This window comes from Mastigoproctus giganteus, chromosome 1 (assembly GCF_048544385.1).
Source record: "Mastigoproctus giganteus isolate SK-2022 chromosome 1, ASM4854438v1, whole genome shotgun sequence".
In the NCBI taxonomy this organism is placed as follows: Eukaryota; Metazoa; Arthropoda; class Arachnida; order Uropygi; family Thelyphonidae; genus Mastigoproctus; species Mastigoproctus giganteus.
In genome coordinates this window covers 146,336,065-146,358,274 of record NC_143575.1, presented here as the reverse complement: position 1 = coordinate 146,358,274, position 22,210 = coordinate 146,336,065, and the positions used below count along the sequence as shown (strand labels likewise).

The 22,210-nt window shown below is 35.7% G+C and overlaps 1 protein-coding gene across 6 annotated transcripts in view; it reads right to left on the bottom strand.

Moving 5' to 3' along the window:
• Positions 1–22,210, bottom strand: part of hay (ATP-dependent DNA helicase hay) — a 461,732-nt gene that overhangs the window by 201,404 nt on the left and 238,118 nt on the right. For all 6 annotated transcript variants that reach the window (XM_090382541.1, XM_090382513.1, XM_090382523.1 and 3 more), the window contains 2 exons: positions 20,181–20,287; positions 6,114–6,217 (listed from right to left, as the gene is read on the bottom strand). In XM_090382541.1, coding sequence (XP_090238667.1) covers positions 6,114–6,217; positions 20,181–20,287 — 211 coding nt within the window. The remainder of the gene's footprint in view (positions 1–6,113; positions 6,218–20,180; positions 20,288–22,210) is intronic.

Sequence of the window (22,210 nt, the reverse complement as noted above, 5' to 3'; positions counted from 1 at the left end):
AGCTGGCTTCCGTTTTCTAGTCACACCGACTCAGCAGGTCGAGATGCTGAGGCTTTTGCAATTACTAATGACCTACCACAGATTATTCATTTACCTACAATAATATCGGACAATCCTAATCATACAGCCAATACGCTTGATCTTTTTCTCACAAACAACCCTTCTAAGTACACGGTCGAAGTGAGAGGTCCTTCAGGAACCTGAGATCACAACCTTGTGATTGTCTCTTCTCCAATGGAACCTTTATCTCATGGCTATTCCGAACCTCGCGTTGTTTGGCATTACAAGAATGCAAAATGGGATGACCTGCGAGACTTCTTTTCTTCTTTTCCTTGGTCGGATTACTGTTTCAAAAGTTCTGATGATGATTTGCTCAGATCATGTCAGTGAAAATATTCTTGCAGGAATGGAATCCTTTATCCCACATTCCACTTTAAAATCTCGTCCTTTATCTAAACCTTGGTTTTCCAATAAATGTGCTATGGCTGTTCAAGAGAAGAATGCCGCATATCGTAATTGGCTTGTTTCTAATTCTTCAGTTTCATTTTCTGCCTACACTAAAGCTCGCAACAATTGTAAAGCAGTTATTAACCAGTCCAAACTAGAGTTTGAACACTCTAAGAGTAGAAAACTTGCTTCTTGCCCTATTGGTAGCCGAGCATTCTGGTCTCTTGCCAAAGCTATTGGCCGCAACCTTTGCCCATCTCTGCTCCCACCTCTGTCCAAACCAGATGGTTTTGTTGTCACTTCAGCCAAGGATAAAGCTGACCTGCTAGCATCCCATTTTTCTTTCAACTCATGTATTAATGATCTTGGTAAAACATCTCCCACCATTCCCAACACGCTCCTTTCAATGCCTCCTGTGGTCTTCCGTCAAAAGGATAACAGAAGGATTTTGATGAATCTTGATGCTAAGAAAGCTGCAGGTCCCGATGGTATTTCTCTACTTGTTCTCAAAACCTGTGCTCCTGAACTTACTCCTATTCTTTGCCGCCTTTTTTCACTTTCTTATTCCAAAGTGTTTTTCCTTCTGCTTGGAAATTTGCTCATATCCAGCCAGTTCCTAAAAAGGGTGACAAATCCCTCCCATCCAATTATCGTCCCATTGCAATTACTTCTACTCTTTCTAGAGTAATGGAGAAATCAATTAACTGCGAACACTTAAACTACCTAGAAACCTTCCGTCTGATGAACGATCGCCAGTATGGATTCCGTCAATGTCGATCCACTGGTGATATTCGGCTTATGTTACCCATTTATGGACTAATTCAATGGAAAGATTTGGTGAAACACAAGTAGTTGCTCTTGAAGCAACTACTTGCATCTCAAAGGCTTTCGATCGTGTTTGGCATAAAGGTCTTCTAAACAAGCTTCCATCTTATGGTATGCCAACTGTTTTTAGTAATTGGTTATCCAGTTTTCTCTCTGATCGCTCACTGTGGGTGATGGTAGATGGCTCTCTCTCTTCTAACATCTCCACTAATGCTGGTGTCCCCCAAGGTTCAGTTATTTCCCCCACTCTTTTCCTCTTGTATATTAATGACCTTCCATTGACTGTAAATCCTATCCATAGTTTTGTCGATGATAGCACATTGCATTCCACTTTCCATTTTGAGAAACCTTGTCCTGCTCAATCAGCTTCAACTTCTCGAAAATCTGCTACCAATTCCTTAAATGCCGATCTTCAGGTAATTCTCCAGTGGAGCAAAGACAACTTAGTTGATTTTAACCCTTCTAAAACTCAGTCCTGTCTTATATCTCGCAAAAAGGATTCTTCTACTCCTATGCTTATCTTTAGTGACACTCTGGTTTCTAGGCAAAATGATATATCTCTTTTGGGAATTAACTTGACTTCTAATCTCTCTTGGCACAAGCACATTACAAATATTGCTTCTTCTGCATCTAAAAAACTTGGTTTTCTCTTTCGCTCTCGGTGTTACTTTTCTTCCAAACAGCTGCTCACTCTGTGTAAATCGCAAATCTGCCCTGCGATGGAATATTGTTCCCACAACTGGGGTGGTGCCCCCAAAACCTCTCTCAGGCTTCTTGATTCCATTCAGAAGAGGGCAGTTATGTTAATTAATGATTCATCTCTAACAGAGTCTCTCCACTCGCTTTCTCCTAGACGTATTGTTTTTGCTGCATGCCTATTCTACAGATACTTCCACGGGCACTGTTCTTCTGAATTGGCTTCTATAATTATCGATAATTCCCGTTCTGTCTTTCAAAACAGTCCGAACACATGCCGCCACCAGCCAACATCCATTTACTGTTCAACTTCAAACTCACAGAACCAACTTTTCATCTTCCTCATTTATTCATTCAACTGCCATTTTCTGGAACAACCTTCCTTCATACGTATTTCCTGAAAATTACAGTCTACAGAAGTTCAAGTCCAATGTCAACAAATATCTTCTTTCGTCTTCTCAACCTCCAACCCAAGCATGGTACTAAGTACTATAGGTTCTAACACCTCTCGTGTTTGAGGTTTACATAAAAAAAAAAAAAAGTACATGATTTAGGTGAGTGATCTTCTAGTCACCTCAGATCACAAATTGGTGATGGTCTCTTCTCCAATGGAGCCTTTGTCTTGTTGCCATTCTCAACCTCGTGTTGTTTAGTATTACAAGAATGCAAAGTGGGATGATCTGTGAGATTTCTTTTCTTCTTTTCCTTGGTCAAATTGGTGTTTCAAATCTTCTGATATCTGATATCAACATTTGCTCCGATTGTGTCAGTGAAATTATTATTTTAGGAATGAAATCCTTTATTCCACACTCAACCTTAAAATCTCATCCTTTATTAAAACCATGGTTTTCCAATAAATGTGCTAAGCCTGTTCAAGATAAGAATGCTGCATATCACAATTGGCTCAAGTGAATCCACTACACAACTGATCCTAGGCAAGTCATCCCAAAACTTCCTGTCTTGTCAAAGAAGGGAGGGCCAGTTGTGAGTTGAATCTGGACCCTTCAACTAACAAGATTTCCCTTTTTGAGTTTGCATGGTGATTTTAATTTTTAAAACTTCATCTTGCTTCCATATACTAGGCACATGGATCCAGTCGACCAAGATTCTGAGGATTTGTAATTACTAATGTACTGGCCCAGACATTCCTAACCACAGCCAATAGACTTAATTTTTATCTCACATGTTTGTCATTAAAAAAATGCAAAATGGAATGATCTGAGAGATTTCACTTCTCATTTTCCTTTGGGTTACTGTTTTAAATCTTCTGATGTCAATGTTTTACTCATATCAAAATTATTCTTGTAGAGATGAAAGCCTTTGTTCCACACACGACTTTAAAATCTTTTCTTTTATCTAAACCTTGGTTTTCCAATAAGCATGCTAAGGCTCTTCAGATAAAAATGTTGCATATCACAATTGGCTTGCATCACATCCATATCCAGTAGCACATTAAATTTTTTTCCAAATTGTCAGATTCGATTACCTATGAAAGCAACATATTTCAGTAACCAACACTCACTGACTAAGAGAAAACATTATTACAATCTAGTCTAATCCTCTTTTCCTGTAATTTTAATTTATAGCTTCCTGTTCAAGAAATCTACATCACCATGAATTTTCACTTTAATTCATTTTATTAACTTTTTACTAAGCAGTATGGCATTAAGGGCAAGTTGCTACAATGGATAAAAGGATGGTTGAGTGGGAGAAGACAGAGTGGTAATCAAGGGACGCTGCTCTTTGTGGACTAATATTATTAGTGGAGTGAGTCCTCCAGAATTTGGTATTGGGCCCATTGTTGTTTTCAATATTTATTAATGATACTGATGAAGGTATATCGGGATTAATGTCAAAGTTTGAAGATGATAGAAAGGTTGGCAGGGTGGTTAACAACAGTAATCAGGGTGACCTACTGCAACAAGATCTAGAAAAATTGGGGCAATGTGCTGAGAAATGGAAGTTGAATTTTGACAAAAGCAAGGTACAGTCAGTTCTGCTATAACGTGCATTTTTGCAAGGCAAATTTGCTCCAACGCAACTGATATATTAGGGAACAATGTGAGTATAATGTGATTTTTGCATTGGCTCATGTGCAATTTTGTTGCGAGTAACAATAGGTGAATGCCAAACCTAGCATCAAGCTGAACTTAGTGACCTGCACAGCATTACAAAGCTTAAAAAATGTCAAACAGCAAATGTGTGAGAGCTATATTTCCCATTTACTGTAGTTGTATTGATTGGAGACCCACTGTTGTCATTCACTGTATTCACAAGATAACACGTGATATTGTAGGCCGACTCATGTTTTCGGGAGCTCGTTTTTTCTGTTCGAACAGAAATTTCGTGAGGCATGATAGACTGAGCAGAGGAGCACAATTCTGGAGGTTACTACCGTAAAACAAAAACAATTTGCAGTTTATTGGGCTTTTCAGTTAGTGCAATCTACTTATAAACAGGCAGTAACTCGATCTTACTGCATTTGCAATAGTACCAATAGCTGGAATTGGAAAGGGTTTTACTTTATTATGGTGAAACGTTTCCCCCCTCCGTGAAATCTTCAATTATATAAAAAATATAAATAAATCTTCAGAATCTTCTCTTTATTCCTATTTTTTGCTACTCTGTATCTCATTTCTGCAATTTGTCGTTATTGATTGCTTATCTTTTTTAGTGTTTTAAATTTTACAATCTAAAAAAATATATATATATGTCAGTGAACAGAAATATCAATCAAACAAACTTCCTATCCTGTCAAGGTAAAGTGCTATATTTACTGAAATATTTATTAGAAATTCAAGATATATACATTGGCCCATTGTTGTTTTGTGTATTCATCAATGATATTGATGAAGGTATATCAGGATTAATGTCCAAGTTTGCAGATGATACAAAGGTTGGCAGGGTTGTTAACGACAGTAAAGACAGTATGCTACTCCAACTGAAACTAGATAAGTTGGGTAAATGGGCTGAGAAGTGGCAATTGAAGTTTAACATTGACAAATTCAAAGTACTGCATATGGGTAGCAGTAACCCAAGAGAAATGTACCAACTGTGTGGTACTACACTCAGGGAAGTGGAGAATGAAAAAGACCTGGGGGATCTGTGCAGTCAGACATGAAGTTTGCTGAGCAGTGCAGATGGGCTGCCAGGGCAGGTCATGGAGTCTTGTCAATGATATATAAGAATTTTTCAAGCAGGGACAGGGAGGTGATTATCCCATTGTACAAGGCAATGGTCAGGTCACATCTAGAGTACTGTGTACAGGTCTGGAGGCATCATTTTAGGAAGGATGTAGAGTTGCTAGAATGAGTACAAAGAAGGGCAACAAGACTGGTGAGGGGAACAAAGGAGTGCTCTTACTAAGAAAGGCTTAAGTTCTGCAAATTGCAGCACCTGGAGAGTGGGAACCTGCGAGGTGATTTGAGTGAGGTGTATAAGGCCTTGAATGGGTTGTGCAAGCTGAATGCTGATGGGATTTTTCCTCTTGCTGAAATTAAGGACCTGAGGGGATATAGATTCAATTTGAGGAAAGACAGTTGTAGAATGGATGTGTGGAAGTTTGCCTTTAGACAGCCAGTGGTTGATTGGTGGAACAGACTTCCAACTTTTGTTGTGGAAGTCGATAGCCTAAATAAATTTAAGGCTGAGCTGGACAGGCATATGGAACGAATGGAGAGGTGAAATGGGAGGTGGGTTTTTTTGTTTTTTTTTTGGCAGATGCTGCTTAAGCTTGCTTTCTTGCATCGTATGCCTCTATTAATGTTAATGCTAATATTTCTCAAATATGCACAGGCATAGTTATGGTATGTATCTGTTGAAAATTACTAAAAATCAACAAGTCAACCTGAAGTTTTATACATTTTTATTTATTTTCAACAGAACACATACCACACCAGTAGAAATTTAAGGCTATAAAAATATATGAATATTTGTGAAGTACAGAACATTCTTTTCCCCTTTTTATATGTATCAAAGTGATAAACATTGTCAGCTAATACATTTTATTTGTACATTAGCTATTACTTTTACGCCTTTGAGGATTTTTAATTATTATGCAATTAAATATTCAAAGTAAAAAGCAATTTTTCTAATAATAATCCCACTCTCTCTCTCTCTCTAACACAAACACTTTTTTTTTTTACCTGAGATTTCCACTGCTCCACCGAAACTCCAGAATTACACAAGACTAAACAACGTTTCCGAACAGTACAGCATGCAGTGACTCCCACTAAAGATTTTCCAGACCCTATTTCAAGATATTGAAAGACAAAAACAAAAAATAAATAAAAGCCCTCTACAAATATTTGTTGTTTTTTTTTAAATCAGTAATGCAAATTTATGGCCTGAAATGGTGCACTATAATTACAGAAAATATAAGGATCGTTCAAGTGCTTCTGGGTACATTGCCATTTCAGGAAGTAGTAGATGCTTTTCAATCTCTAAAATACAAATTATATCAACAAAAAAGTCTGCTCAACAGGAGGTATAATACATTAAAGGTCTAGCTGCCAACTTTCGCTTTTCACAAAGCTGGAGATCAGGCATTTGTATATAGCAGGAAAACAAGATGATTTTCATAGAAATTTCTCAGCAAAAACAATGAAAGGGAAGATTTTTTGGAAAAGGTAGGAGGTTTTTGAAGTTAACACTGCACTAGAAATTAAATTTCACTGGCAAAATACACATTTTATATTAAATACACCAATAGGCCTATTCACCAATGCAGTATGCTTTCAAATATTAACTTATCTATGATTCTATGAAGTATAGAGTCTGCAGCAGTTATCTTTTCTTGAAGAAATCATAGCTTTTAGACACCAGCTCTGACTGCTGCTTCAAGAAAGATACTATTGCAGACTCTGTACCTCTTCAGAAATGTTGAGTCAAAGTTCTGTTCATAACAATGACCATGCTGCCTAGACCTGGTTGTCAGGAGCATTTCCAAAGCTTAACCAGAAAAAAAAAAAGATGTGAAGTCAGTTTTTATTTTTCTAATTTGGCTGAAGGCATGATGTGAGGTATACTGGATTGAAGAGTTATGTTCAGATTTCCAAATAGTGGTATAACATTTTATAAAACCTGCTGCAAACTGTTTTATTAAAGCCAGACAACAAAATTTCTGCACGAATGAGGATAACATGCCTTGAATTATTAACTTGCTTGGCCTGTTTTGAAATGCTTTAGCAATTTGCCTTCTTTCAAAAATTTTGGAGCATGAACTGGATTTGAACAAAAGTCAGTGATATTCACTACTAATCACTTGTATTTTAATTTAGTAACTGAAAAGTACTCATATTCCTTTTATCACTACTTATAAGCTCTTATTTAAACAGACTTGTCAAAGGTTGCCACTCTTCTACCAGTCTATTTACACATTTAACCAGTGGTGGGATTCAAATAATCTAACAACTGGTTCGCTGCCCTAATGACCGTTCTAAGTATAAAAAACTATATACCGAAAGGTAGTTTATTATTTCATGCAGTTAATACTTAAATAAAAACAATAAAAAAAAAGGTCCACAAAACTAGATTATGTTATAAGAAAGAGTTTTAAAATATTAAATAATACCTGAAAAAAACCAATAAAACTGTTATTTAAGATATTTCCATATTGCTTCTTGATTGGCGTCCTCACTTGCAATTTTCTTCGCTTTTATCCGAGCATCATCGGCTGAGCGATTTATTCTTAACCACTGTAGGAGTAGGATCCCATTCCTTTAGAAGTAAGCCGATTAGACTAATAGTTATTGTGTTTGATATATTCAAAACAGTTAGGCGACTTCTCTTCTCTGAACATATCATGTTCATCTTTGAAAAAACTCCTTTCCGCTTCTGCTGAACTTACAGCAATTGTTCTGACAATATTTTTTTTAGCTCTTTGAGCGCTTTCAGGAATTGCATAATTCTGCGAATTTTTTAAAACGTTTTCCACGAAATCTCGATAATCATGAATATCAATTTGGTAATTAAAAATGTCATTAAATACGAGCAATTGTTCTTCAGCTGCTTTCCATGGAACTAGTACTTCTTCAATATTCCAGTAATCTGGTTCCAAAAAATTGAGGAAGCCCAGCAAATCGATGATTTTATACAAATTTTATATTTTTTATGCTTAACTCCAGCCAATGGACAAAGGCATTATTAAAAATTTTAAATTTCATTATCAAAAGAGAATAATAATGAAGATTGTCAATGCGTTATCAGAAAACAGAAACTTGGAGGTTACAATTTACCTTACAGACTGCATCTCTGAACTGGCAAAAGTTTGGACAAATGATGTCACTGAATACACTATTCAAAATTGTTTTTCAAAAGTGGGATTTGCATTGAATACAGAAGTCGAACAACGGCTGGACGAACAAGATGAACTGCCCCTTTCACAACTGAAAAACTTTTGGACGTTATTAGAATCGTCTGGAAACATCAAAAATGAAATAACACTGGATAGTTATGTTTATGTAGATCACAGCAGAACATCCAAATGAAGATGAAATACTGCTGAATAGTGTTAGACGCGACCATGATCACGAAGAAATTAACGATGACGCTGAAGATGCATCAGAACAACCCGTAGAAAAGCCAACTCGCGAAGAAATGATTAACGCTTTTAAAACGGTTCATATGGGTCTACAGTTTTGTTAAAAATGTTCCTGATAATGCTTTTAATGCTCTGAACAAATGTGAGGTTTACTTTGAGAATCTAGACAATTTTAACGAAAATTAGATTTTTTTTAATTTGTGATATTTACCGGCGAAAATTGTGTAAACGTAATTTAAAAAAGTATGTTTTTGAAATAAAATACATTAAAAATAAATGTAGATTTGTTTCGTTTTCTAATTAGATAACAATTTCTAATAAAAAAAGATATTCTCTGTATAACAAATTTTTTCACCGGATTTATCGAATTCGTTATAGGGAAGTTCGACTGTACTTTTCTTGCCAAATGTTATACACCAATGTTAACATTCTGCATGCTTCAGATGTTTTAAACAGTCTGCTACAATTCACAACTATTCAAGTTCACATATTAAAATTCCACTGGATAAAATAATGATCAAGACTCAACCCTGCACAGGGTTGAGTCTTGTGGATAGAACTTATAATCATAAAAATCCATTGAAGCTGGCTATTCTGTAGTTTCTGAACTATTCCAGCAATCCATATCCCTAACTGTGAGTTCAAAGTTGACTATACAGTAATACCCCGACTTACGCTACCCCGACTTACGCGAACTCGGAGTTACGCGGTTCTTGATTTTTTCGTTTGGCAACGCTGCCGCCCACTATCTTCAAGGTCGTTTTTCATATGTTATCGATATACGGTGCGACGGCGGAGAATGAGAGCGAAAGATGAACAAAATTCAACTTTGCTGCTTTTATATGTTTTTTATATCAGTGAAGGGGAAACACATTTCACCATAATAACGTAAAAACCAACACAATTCCAGCTATCCGTATAATCGCAAATGCAATTAGATCGAGTTTACTACCAGTTTATAACAGATTTCACTAGCAGAAACGCAACTGGATTTTTATTGTTTTATGGTAGTAACCCCTAGAAATGTGAGGTGTTAATAGCGTATCTCTGCCTTTATGGTGTTGTTTATTCAGTTGCTACATGCGCGCAGCTTTGTTTATGCGTATCAAGCGTGCCTCCTCGTTTTGTAATTGTGCTCTATTCCCTAAAAATGAGTAAAATACTTAATTAAAAGGTGTGAAAAGGAAGCGTCCTGGTGAAGACACTGCAGATTCAGAGAGAAAAAGAAAAGCAATTATCGATAAACAGAGGCGGACTGGGTCAAAAATTCTTACCCAGGAAAATTTATAGTGGCCTCATACTATGGTTTATGGCCAAAATCACACTGGCCCACCGGGGTTTCCCCGATAAGGCTTATGGCCAGTCCGCCTCTGTCGATAGAGAAAAAATATGAAATTGTGAAACGCTTTGAGCGAAATGAAAGACCATGTGATATTGCACGTGCTACAGCCTAAGTGAAGCAACGGCGAAAAGCACATGGAACGAAGAACGCGTTATAGCTACAAAGCAAGGAATAAAAAAAATTATTAGCTTGCTAAGAAGAAATTCTGCGTGAAAAAAAGAATGCGCTGTGTCGTCAGCCGAATTTGTTAGATTTTATGAAGCCATCGACATCGAAATAACTTTTTTACGTAAGTAATTTGTTTTTTTAATACATATTTTGTATTAATATGTATAAAGAACTGCAATTGTATTAATATTTTTCTTCTAAACTAGTGTTTTTGTTAGTCCTTGGTCCCAATTAAGCAAAATTTATATGTATTTATATGCAAAGTTGTACCCCGACTTACGCGAATTCGACTTACGCGATTTTCGTCGGACCCACCTATCGCGTAACTTCGGGGTATTACTGTATTTCAATATTAGACCATACTAATTATTTTAAATTTCTTATTTCTGAAATCTTACAAATCAAAATATGTAGAAATTCAATTAACATCTGCTGCCCTTTCCTAGGGTCAGATACGTGGGTTATGCTAATCAACATGTTGAAGTTGAATCTCTCAGATCGTGTCATTCCATTTTAATGAAAACTCCAAACATGAGGTGCAGTTCTGTTGCTGTCAATATGTTTTATGCCAATATGGAGAAGAAACATAGGTAGGTTTATGAATATAATCCTTCAAACCAGAGTTACCCCCTGAAAATCTCCTGCCCCTCAACCAAAAAACATGAGGCACATGGTACAGCAAGACAAATGACACATCGCTAGCACTTTTTGACTATAACCATTAATATGCTCCAGGGGCACAAACAGTTAATGAAGTTCTATGCTGAAGTTCTGAGACACCTGTGTGATGTTGTTAGAAGAAAAAACTGGAAAGTGGAATTTCAAACTCATTGCTTAATCTCTATAAGACAGCAAGTGTTTGTTAAAGGCAGGTCTTGTCTGACCAATTTGATTGGATACTATGATGTGGTCACAAAGGAACTGGATGCAAAACATAATTTTGATATCATATACTTGGATTTCAGGAAAGCTTTTGATACTGTTTCACATGGAAGACTGCTGTACAAATTGGAGCAGTATGGCATTAAGGGCAAGTTGCTACAAATCAGTGGAGTTCCCCAGATTCGGTGCTGGGCACATTGTTGTTTTGTGTATTCATCAATGATACTGATGAAGGTATATCAGGATAAGTTTGAAGGCGATATGAAGGTTGGCAGGGTTGTTAATGAGAGAAATGATAGTATACTACTGCAACAGGATCTAGGTAAGTTGCGCAAATGTGCTGAGAAGTGGCAACTGAAGTTTAATATTGACAAATTCAAAGTACTGCATATGGGTAGCAGTAACCCAAGAGAAATGTACCAACTGTGTGGTACTACACTCAGGGAAGTGGAGAATGAAAAAGACGCGGGGGTAACTGTGCAGTCAGATATGAAGTTTGCTGAGCAGTACAGATGCATGTCAGGGCAGGTAATGGAGTCTTGTCAATGATATATAGGAATTTTGCTAGCAGGAACAATGAGGTGATTCAATGAGTACAAAGAAGGGAAACAAGATTGGTGAATGGAACAAAGGGATGCTCATACCAAGAAAGGCTTGAGTTCAGCAAATTGCAGTGCCTGAAGACCGGGCACCTGCAAGGTGATTTAGGTGTATAAGGCCTTGGACAGGTTTGAGCAGGCTCAATGTTGATGGGATTCTTCCTCTTGCTAAGATTATGAACCTGAGGGGACAGATTCAAATTGAGGAGAGACAGTTGTAGAATAACTGTGCAGAAATTTGCCTTTAGCCAGTGGGTAGTTATTTGTTTGAACAGACTTCCATCTCTTGTTGTGAAAGTTGATAGCTTGAATAAATTTAAGGATGAGCTAGATAGGCATTTGGAGTGAATGAATGGGTGAAATGGGAGGGTTTTTTTTTTTTTTTTTTTGGCTGATGCTGCATAAGCTTATTTTCTTGCATCATATGCCTCAACTAATGGTAATGCTAATAACACATTGTCACATACATTCCTACAGACTTTTCTGACCAATCGAGTTGCTCAAGTCCAGCAAACCTTGATTCACCAATATGGCTCCATGCAAATTTAAAAATTTTTTTTTTTAATTTCTGCACTAGAAAAAAAAAAAAAAAAAAAAAACCTGAAAAGGATGTCGATCTAATGATGTACAAATGATGAAGAGTAAAATAATGGCTCAAATTTCCAGAAATGGAAAAATCATTGGGCTAAATGCCTCAGGATGCTATTTTGAAGAAGTCATCCATTCTATATCACATTTTTATCTGTGACTACTATACATCCGTATATATACTATATATATCCAAATATTAACAGATACCCCTATGTGATCTAAGAGAAAGACAAAAACAAAAAATACACATATGCTTACAGTCTTAAAGTTAAGGAAATGAGCACTCCTTCCTGCATTAGAATAAATGTATTTTATTTACTAAGGAATACAGAACACATTTCAAAATTTGTTCCATAACAAAATTTTCAAATTTTTCATAGAACAAATGCACAAGCATATTCTATAACTAATTACAAAAAAAACAAATTCCTATAAACATATATTTCAAGTCTTTACTTCTAAGATATTAAACATTAATCGTAAGTAACAAAACAAAAAGAAACTGAAATAAACCTCTAATATACAAACAGCTAAAGAAGCTGTTCAAAGTGACCTCTATTCTGTTCAATGCAGCAATCAGCATAATGAATCCATGAATTGGCCATATTTTATTGTTTCAGGATGATTATATTTAATAGTTTCAGAAACTTCCAAAACTATGATTTTCAGTTTGTCTTGCATGGTAATATGCATAGAATAAACCATGGATTTCACATGAACCCACACAAAGTAATCTAATGGTGTGAGTTCAGGTGACCATGTTAGGTCACTGTACAGGGCAATTGAAAACAAGCCACAGGTTATTGCACTCCATATTTCAAAAGTCAAAAGTTTGCGCATTATTGTACTTAACCTCATCCTCTGTCGATTTTTAAGGGCTATATCTTCCGATAGTTCCTGTAAATTGTTCCACATAAAATGTGGATATGCCACATTGGCAATGAAAAATAAGGACCAATAAGACTGTCTCCAGAAACACCATACTAAACATTAAAGGGAAAGATAAGTTGATAATGAATACCGACAGCCATATATGTGGTTACATTTCAATTTCCCAGGTGTGAATATTTCAAGAGTTTTGAGAATTCAGATATCGGTTAAATTGGCAAAAATAAACAAAGCAGTCATCAGAGAACCTGAAACTCAAGTAACAGACAATAGACATGTTGACACTGCTAGCAGGAACCTCTGACACAGGGCCGTGTCGAGCCATTTTATTGCCCGAGGCAAGAATGAAAAAAATTTAAAATACATTTCTGGTACACGTTTTAATAATAATAAAAGGGATGGCAAAAAAATAAAATAAACTGTTTAAAGTGATTTTTATTCTCATAAGCAGTATTTATTATAAATATATAACAGACTTATTTATCATTCATTTCAAAAATAATAATATTATTATAATACTTGAAACAAATGTTTCGTCAAAAAATATCACAAATTAGAATAATTTTAATTATAAATAAACAATATTTCTTTAATAAATTAACAATAATATATTGTTAAATATATTACTTTTAATATATTTTCGTTGACAAAGATTTTCATCTTTTAAAAGCAAGATGATAAATGGATTGAAATAAATCAAAACATAAAATCGAAAATGTTGGCAATTATTTAATCTTTCTTTTGGTACCTTTCAGCTTTTAACCTGAGGCAAGAACTTCATTAGCCTCACCCTCGGCATGGCTCTGCTCTGACACAGTGATTACTCAGTAAATAGTATGACTCATGTAGTAGAACATTAATCTTCATATTTGTACTTGTATGCATGTTTTGTACTGTTTAAAAACCATTTTTATATAGTCATACGTTCAGAACAAATTTGAACATAATGTTTTGTTGCTTTCTGGCTTTGTAATTTTCATATAAATTTCTTTATCGCTAATTCAGAAAACAAAGTAAAATAAAATTAAAAAATACTACATAACAATACACCAGAACACATTGATCTAGTGGGGGCTTACAGAATGATGACAAATGCTTTGATGTTTTATGACAACAATATGTTTTATGGCCAGCAAAGCCAGGATTAAGACAAGTGAAGTTATAGGTAACCTACAAATAGGTCACCACATAAAAAAAAGTATATATACGAGGGCTGTTCCAAAGATATGTAGACTGAGATCATTGCTCGAGTCTGAGTCACTTGGGAGGTTGGTATGGGTCTCCTTTTTGAAATAGCATCCTTCACATTCTATACACCTTTTACAGCAGTTCACTATCTTCTGAAATACATGCCGTAGCCCATTTTCTGAAGGGCATTGCAGGATAGCAGATGTGGCAGATTTAACTTCTTTATTTGTGTTCAATTTTTTTCCTCTCAACTCTTATTTTAGGCTCGGGAAAGCCGAGAAATCGCATGGTGCGAGGTCTGAACTGTATGGAGGGTGGTCTAGTGGTTGACCACCAATTTTCGCCAAAACTTGCATTGCTGGTTGTGAAACATGTGGCCTAGTGTTATCTTGAAGAAGAAACCATTCTTGATTAAACAGTTTCGGCCTTTTTTTGCAAATTGCTCCTTTGAGGCGAACTCGCAACGTGTTAGCATAATATTATCCATTTACAGTTTGTTTCCCAGGAATCCAGTGCTGCAGTATTATTCTGCAGGCGTCAAAAAACAAAATCAACATCAATTTTTTGATGAACCAAAAACTCAATTTTTAAGGTGGTGAATCGTGGTGTTTCCATATGCTTTGACTGCTGTTTGGACTTGGGATCAAAATGTTTAATACAGGACTCATCACACGTGATTATTTTATTCAAAAAAGTCAGGCTCTTCTTCCACCTTGTCAATAAAGGCTTGACAAAGTTCAACACTGTTCTTTTTGTTCTGCGGTAAGATCACGTGGTACCCATCTTGTGCAAACATATGTTAAGGTGCGTCTTTACAATTTTGTGACATCTTCCTCAATGTTTTCATCATCCACTGAGGTTGAAGGATGCCCACTTCTTTGTTCATCTTGTACGTTTTTTTTTTCTTCCTTAAAATGCTTCCACCATTTAAATATGGCCGTTCTGCCCAAGGCTTCTTCAACATATGCTTCTTGAATCATCTCAAATGTATTCTGACCACTTTTGCCTAACTTTACACAAAATTCAGTCGTGATTCATTGTCTAATAATATCAAAATATCTTTCTCATCCCCCCATCATAAAACACACTTCACATAAACTGTTATAAAGAACAGAAAAATGAATACTACATCATATGCTTGCACAAACTAAATAAGAAAAGTGGGGGAACATTCCTAGACTGCAAACTCTTCACTCATTTCCATAGCAACAAAGCAGTGTTGCCGGTCTGCTTATTTTCGGAACAGCCTTCGTATATAATTTAAAACTCAAAGTTATACAATGGTATATATTTATAGTTTTTAAAAATTAAAAAAATTTCTGAAACACTTTCTTTGTCAGAGTATACAAGGCTCAGTCAGATGGTTAAAAACACTAAAGAATAAACAAAATTTGGACATTTAATAAAAACATACCGAATTGTTAGAATGGTGTTTGTTCTTCGGAAGGTCACTGGACAGTCATTGGAAGGTCATTAGCTCTTAGAAGAAAAGAATGTTTAAGATTATATGCCCTATACAGAACCAAGTTAGAACACCTTCCTCTTAATGACTCCTTTGCAGAATAGACCACTATGTTTTGATTAGAGGCTTTATCTGATATAATTTGTTTGTAGCCTGTCCATTCCATGAATCTTGCCATTGGGAGGGTATATATAGGGGACACTGGTGGGATACAATTATTTAGGGGAATTGCTGATTTGGCTGCAGTATTATCCAAATAATTTCTCATAATCCCAATTTGATCCTGCAAAGTTATTACATCTGTTGCTGATGTAATAACTACTCACCCAGTTGTGTCTCAGATTCAGCAGAACCTGAGACAGAACTGGATGAGTAGCAAATTATTAAGGTAGGTGTGTGGGTGCATTATTGGGGGGAGGGGGTCCTGGCCCATAATCCCGACAGCCAGGAATCCCAACAGTATCTATTATATTGTAAAAATATAAGAATATAATTCTATATATTTATTAGTTTTTTTGTAAGTAAAAATTTACCTTATTAGATTAATTTTGTAGAAAGAATATAAAAAATAACAAAAATTTTAACGACAAATACCTCTCTTAATTTGAAGATCATGTTTTCTGTTACAGAAACAGTTTTAAAATATGATCAGCACATAAAAACTACTTAATTAATTTTACTTTATTATATTGCATTTAACTGGTAATTTTTCAAGTCGAATTTTGGTATTTATATAGGGCATTTGAGCAATAATTATGGGTATAGCATTGAAATGCTAAAGATAAACTTCAAATAAGAATACTTTAAGAATATGAAAATTTAGGGTAATGTATTTGGGTAGCTGCATAACATTTGTCATAAATATCATTAGCATAACTAAAACTGTAATTATACAGGTAATTGTTATTAGCTGTACTTTCACAAATTTCTTTGACAAGTACATTAGGCATTACCATGGGTGCCGGTGCCAGCAGGATATTCTGAAAGGGGTAACAGGAAAAAATATCCCCGGAAAAAATATCACAGAAAAATTATCCCATTTTCTTATTTTTCAAATATGGGATTTCTTGTTAAAGATTTTGCAGTGGGAGAGGAAAGGATTCTTCTATTTACAACAAAAGTAAATATTCAATGCCTATCATGTGCTCAATATTGGATTATGGATGGTACATTTAAAACCCTGTCCACAATTTTTTTATCAATTATATACAATACATGCACCCATCAGTAATGAAAACTATTGAATTCTTCCCTTAGTTTGTGTTGATGATGAACAAAAGTGAAGAAAATTATGTTTGTTTGTTTCAAGGGCTAAGGTAAAGAAAGCCTGCATGAGAAGCACGCAAAAGTTCGATGAAATTTACCAGTAAAAGTACTTTGCTGTAACGGCATTTGTATTGTTGCTCGCTTGGTAAACAGACGGTGGTTGTTATCAGTCTGGAGTAGAAGTTGAATCCACGGGAGCTTGAAACCCTCCCGAAGTGGGGGGGGGTTGACCTGACCTTTTTTTTCTTTAGAATTACTAATTGAATCAACCAATTGAATCATGAACAGAGTCATATTGGAAGTTCTGGCGTCGTAAAAATTGTTCGTAACAGTTTCACCAGTAAACTTTTTTGAAAATTGCCATGCTTCTCGTGTGGGCTTCCTTTGCCTTTTTTTTTTTTTTTTTTTTTTCTTAATAAACAATTTATCCACTAGCCCACCAGTGATTCTAAAGAAAAAAGGTCAGGTTACCCCTCCACTTCGGAAGGGTTCCAATCTCCCATGGGATTCAATTTCTACTCCTGACTGTTAACAACCCACCGTCTGTTTACCGGAGCAAGCAACAATACAAATGCCGTTACGGCTAAGTACTTTTACCGGTAATTTCGTCGAACTTTTGCGTGCTTCTCATGCAGGCTTTCTTTACCTTAGCCCTTGAAACAAACAAACATAATTTTCTTCACTTTTGTTCATCATCAACACATAAACTAAGGGAAGAATTCAATAGTTTTCATTACTGATGGGTGCATGTATTGTATATAATTGATAAAAAAATTGTGGACAGGGTTTTAAATGTACCATCCATAATCCATAATTCTTCCCTTAGTTTATGTGTTGATGATGAACAAAAGTGAAGAAAATTATGTTTGTTTGTTTCAAGGGCTAAGGTAAAGAAAGCCTGCATGAGAAGCACGCAAAAGTTCGATGAAATTTACCAGTAAAAGTACTTTGCTGTAACGGCATTTGTATTGTTGCTCGCTTGGTAAACAGACGGTGGTTGTTATCAGTCTGGAGTAGAAGTTGAATCCCACGGGAGCTTGAAACCCTCCCGAAGTGGGGGGGGGGTTGACCTGACCTTTTTTTTCTTTAGAATTACTAATTGAATCAACCAATTGAATCATGAACAGAGTCATATTGGAAGTTCTGGCGTCGTAAAAATTGTTCGTAACAGTTTCACCAGTAAACTTTTTTGAAAATTGCCATGCTTCTCGTGTGGGCTTCCTTTGCCTTTTTTTTTTTTTTTTTTTTTCTTAATAAACAATTTATCCACTAGCCCACCAGTGATTCTAAAGAAAAAAGGTCAGGTTACCCCTCCACTTCGGAAGGGTTCCAATCTCCCATGGGATTCAATTTCTACTCCTGACTGTTAACACCCACCGTCTGTTTACCGAGCAAGCAACAATACAAATGCCGTTACGGCTAAGTACTTTTACCGGTAATTTCGTCGAACTTTTGCATGCTTCTCGTGCAGGCTTTCTTTACCTTCGCCGTTTCAAGATATGACTGACTTTGCCAAAGAAATGAAACTGAACTGAGACCACAGGCCATATTAACTGACCTGGAATTAGCTGCAATAAATGCCTCCAGAGGTGAGTTTCCCTAACGTGTCTAATAAGGTCTGTTTTTTCCACCTGGGACAATATATTTGGAGAAAAATTCAAGCAAGTGGACTAGCATTTCAGTAAGGTACTGATGAAGAATTTCGTTTGCTGCTTTGACATTTGTGTGCCTTGGCATTTATTCCTTCTGGTGAGATACCACAAGCATTTAATGTTCTGAAGCCACATTTACTGAGGAAAGCTAGTGATGTGATAGAGTGGTTTGAAGACAATTATATATATGGAAGAAGTAGATGGTATATGCATAATAGTAGGGTAAATCGCGTTCCGGCAACATCATGGTCCATATACGATTCCATTCAACTGGGAATCCACGCACCGAAAACAGTGTTGAGGCTTGGCATAAAAGATGGGAGAGTATGGTTGGATGAACACTTATTGGTGTATATAGGATCATCAAGGAATTTCATAAAGAACAGCAATAGGTCAATAACCAGCTAAATGGATATTTCATGGTGAATCCTGTTGAAAATGCAAGGCGGCAACAGCCAAGAAAGAAACGAGAATAATGATGGTTGTGAATGATCATGAAAATAGATCTGTGATGAATTACCTTCGCACTACTGCACACAATGTATCTTTATAAATAGCATTTTGTTTTATGCATACGTATATACACAGCCAAGCCTCGTATACCATGAGTTCGATTAATGCATTTTTCAGTTACTGCTATTTGAAAAAATTATACCACTTTTCACTTTACATAATGCAAATTTCCAGTTAGTGATTTTTTTCCCTGATAGTTGAAAAAGATCTGAGTCGAGAGCTAAGCCTACCGTGCATTGGATGGGCAATAAACAAGTGTTTGCCCCTCAGTGTGGTCCATCAACCATTGGAAGCAGACGTGTTAATTGTTTGTCTCCCATTAATAAAGTCACATGCAGACTTGCATTTAACAATTCTAATTTTTAAATGCAAAAAAAATTTTAATTTTTAAATTAGCCCAATGAAAATGTTACCGCAATTTAGCTCTTTTTACTTAACAGTAAAAGAGCTAAATGAAATCTTTTGTATTGCAGAGAACCTCAAACAAAAGTTTTGAGATTCCCTGCGGATACTGTATTTATTTCGCCAGGGCCTAGAGATGATTTGTTGTCAGTTATCAGAAATTGATTGATGAAAAAAAGCCAACACTGTTCAAACGACTCTGTTCAAATATTTCCATAACATATAGTTTCTTCATTGTGTATTTTATGCAATAAACATTTAATCTATAATTATTTTCATTATCTTTTACATGGTATACAGTTAAAAAAGTTATTTAAAAGGTATTTTTAAAATTCTTTATGGACATTCCTGAAGGTCACGGACCAATTATAATTTTTCCTATTGATTATTATATTCGATTAATGCATTTCCGTTTTGCGCAATGCGCTCGCAGGATGAATTAACGTGATTAATTCAATCACGTTAATTCCAGTACATCCCATGGATTCTGATGAACTGACCAAATTAAGTGGGATGTTGCCTAGCTCCCAAAGATTTAGAGATCAATGCAGGTTATTAATGGAATTTTTAATGAAATTTTACCAAGTAGTAAAACAAATGGAGTAAAAATATAGTGAATTTTTTGTTTTTTTCTTCTGTAAATTAAAATATACAAATGTATCTTGTTAAACAAAATAATTTTAAAAAATAAAGTGTGTGCATGCGTACGTAAACATACCACAAGGCAACACTATAACTCCTGATCGTGCTCGCCCATTCCCAAACATCTTTCTTAAGCTCTTTTCTTGATAAGGTCTTAAAATGGCAGAAGGCTTAAGATCAATACTAAAAAAAAATAACAAAAAGTTATTAATATTCAGCTAGCATAAATTCTCACAAAACACTGAGCTACATTCACATGCATTTTTAATTAAAAACTTTCTCATAATATCTCATTTATCATAATATAAATGTAATATAAAAATATTCACTTTTAAAAAAATAAGTAATGCTTACCAGACTGGATTGTTTTAAAGTATAAACTTATATTCTTAATGCAATATTCATTTCAATTATTTATCTATTGAAGTAATTCTTGAATAATAAAAAAAAAAAAAAAATAAGAGAATAAATTTAAATATAATTGTAAGTAAATATACAAAATTTTAAATGGTTTGGGAGAAGTATGATGAAGTACACATGGCATACTGCTTAATACTTTTTTTTTTTTTTGCTAGTCACTACTGATTATTGGCATTAGTGTGTGAATGAAGCTGCTAAAAATCAGCTATGTGAAAGACAACTTACAAAGAGATATAGGCAAGGTAGTTATGCAAAGGTTTACTAAATGACTAGGAAAGCTCTAAAGCAGAGGTATCCAAGCTTTTATACCCTCAATTCCCCTTAAAATTTTTCATAAATTTCATGTGCTCCATCCCCAAGTTCCAGAGAAAATACAAATAAACAGATTTGAAATAACATTATTATTATTATTATTAGCTATATGGTGCAAGGAAGCCTGAGGCTTATGCTGCACCAGCCAAAAAAAAAAAAAAAAAAAAAAAAAAAAAATTCCCGAGTTACCCTGAGAGAGAGAGAGAGAGAGAGAGAGAGAGAGAGAGAGAGAGAGAGAGAGAGAGAGAGAGAGAGAGAGAGAGAGAGAGGTAGAAAGGAATCACCAAGAAAGAGAAGAATGATGATATCCAGCTCAGGACTCTGGGTGTGCCAAGCCCATACTCACCATATGTGAGCCCCCGGGGTTGTTCAGCAGCAAAAGGATCTTGAATTTTTGTCGTAAACTTCATTCATTACAGTTGTAAACTGCAATGCCAACCTTTCTAAGATCTGAAAATTTAATCATTAAGCCCGCTAAGCCTTCACATCAATATCATTAATAATGGCAGAAAACAACAAAAATTCAAGCACTGAACCCTGTGGGACTCCCATAACAACATTAATCCACAAAGAGCAGTGTCCTTTCATAATCATCACTCTGTCTTTTCCCACTCAACCATCCCTTTATCCACATCCACAACTTTCCCTTAATGGCACACTGCTCCAATTTGTACAGCAGTCTCCTATGTGCAACAGCATCAAAATCAAAAGCTTTCCTGAAATCTAAGTATATTAACATTAGTAGAGGCATTTGATGCAAGAAAGCAAGCTTATGCAGCATCAGCCAAAAAAAAAAAAAATAAAATAAATAAATAAATAAAAAATAACCACTTCCACTTCACCCCTCTGTTCGTTCGAAATACCTGTCCAGCTGAGCCTTAAATTTATTTAGGCTATCAACTTCCATGACAAGGGATGGAAGTCTATTCCACCAACCAACCACCCGCTGGCTAAAGGCAAATTTCCTCACGTCTATCCTACATCTGTCTTTTCTCAATCTGAATTTATGCCTTTCAGGTGATTATTCTGAGCAAGAGGAAGAATCCCATCAGCATTGAGCATGCTCAAACCATTCAAGGCTTTATACACCTCTATCAGATCACCTCGCTGGTGCCTAGTCCCCAGACACTGCAATCTGCAAAACTCAAGCCCCTCCCCGCAAGAGCACCCCTCCGTTCCATTCACCAACCCCGCCGCCCCTCTCCGCACTCGCTCCAGCATCTCCACATACTTCAATACATTTAATCTCAAAGATATAAAATACAAATAATAGAAATAAGTAAAAACCACTTGTACCTGGATTATTGGGATAGTTTGTTCATATTTCGTTAAAAGAGTGCTTCATGAAAATGTCTCCCCCCCCAAAACCAAGTG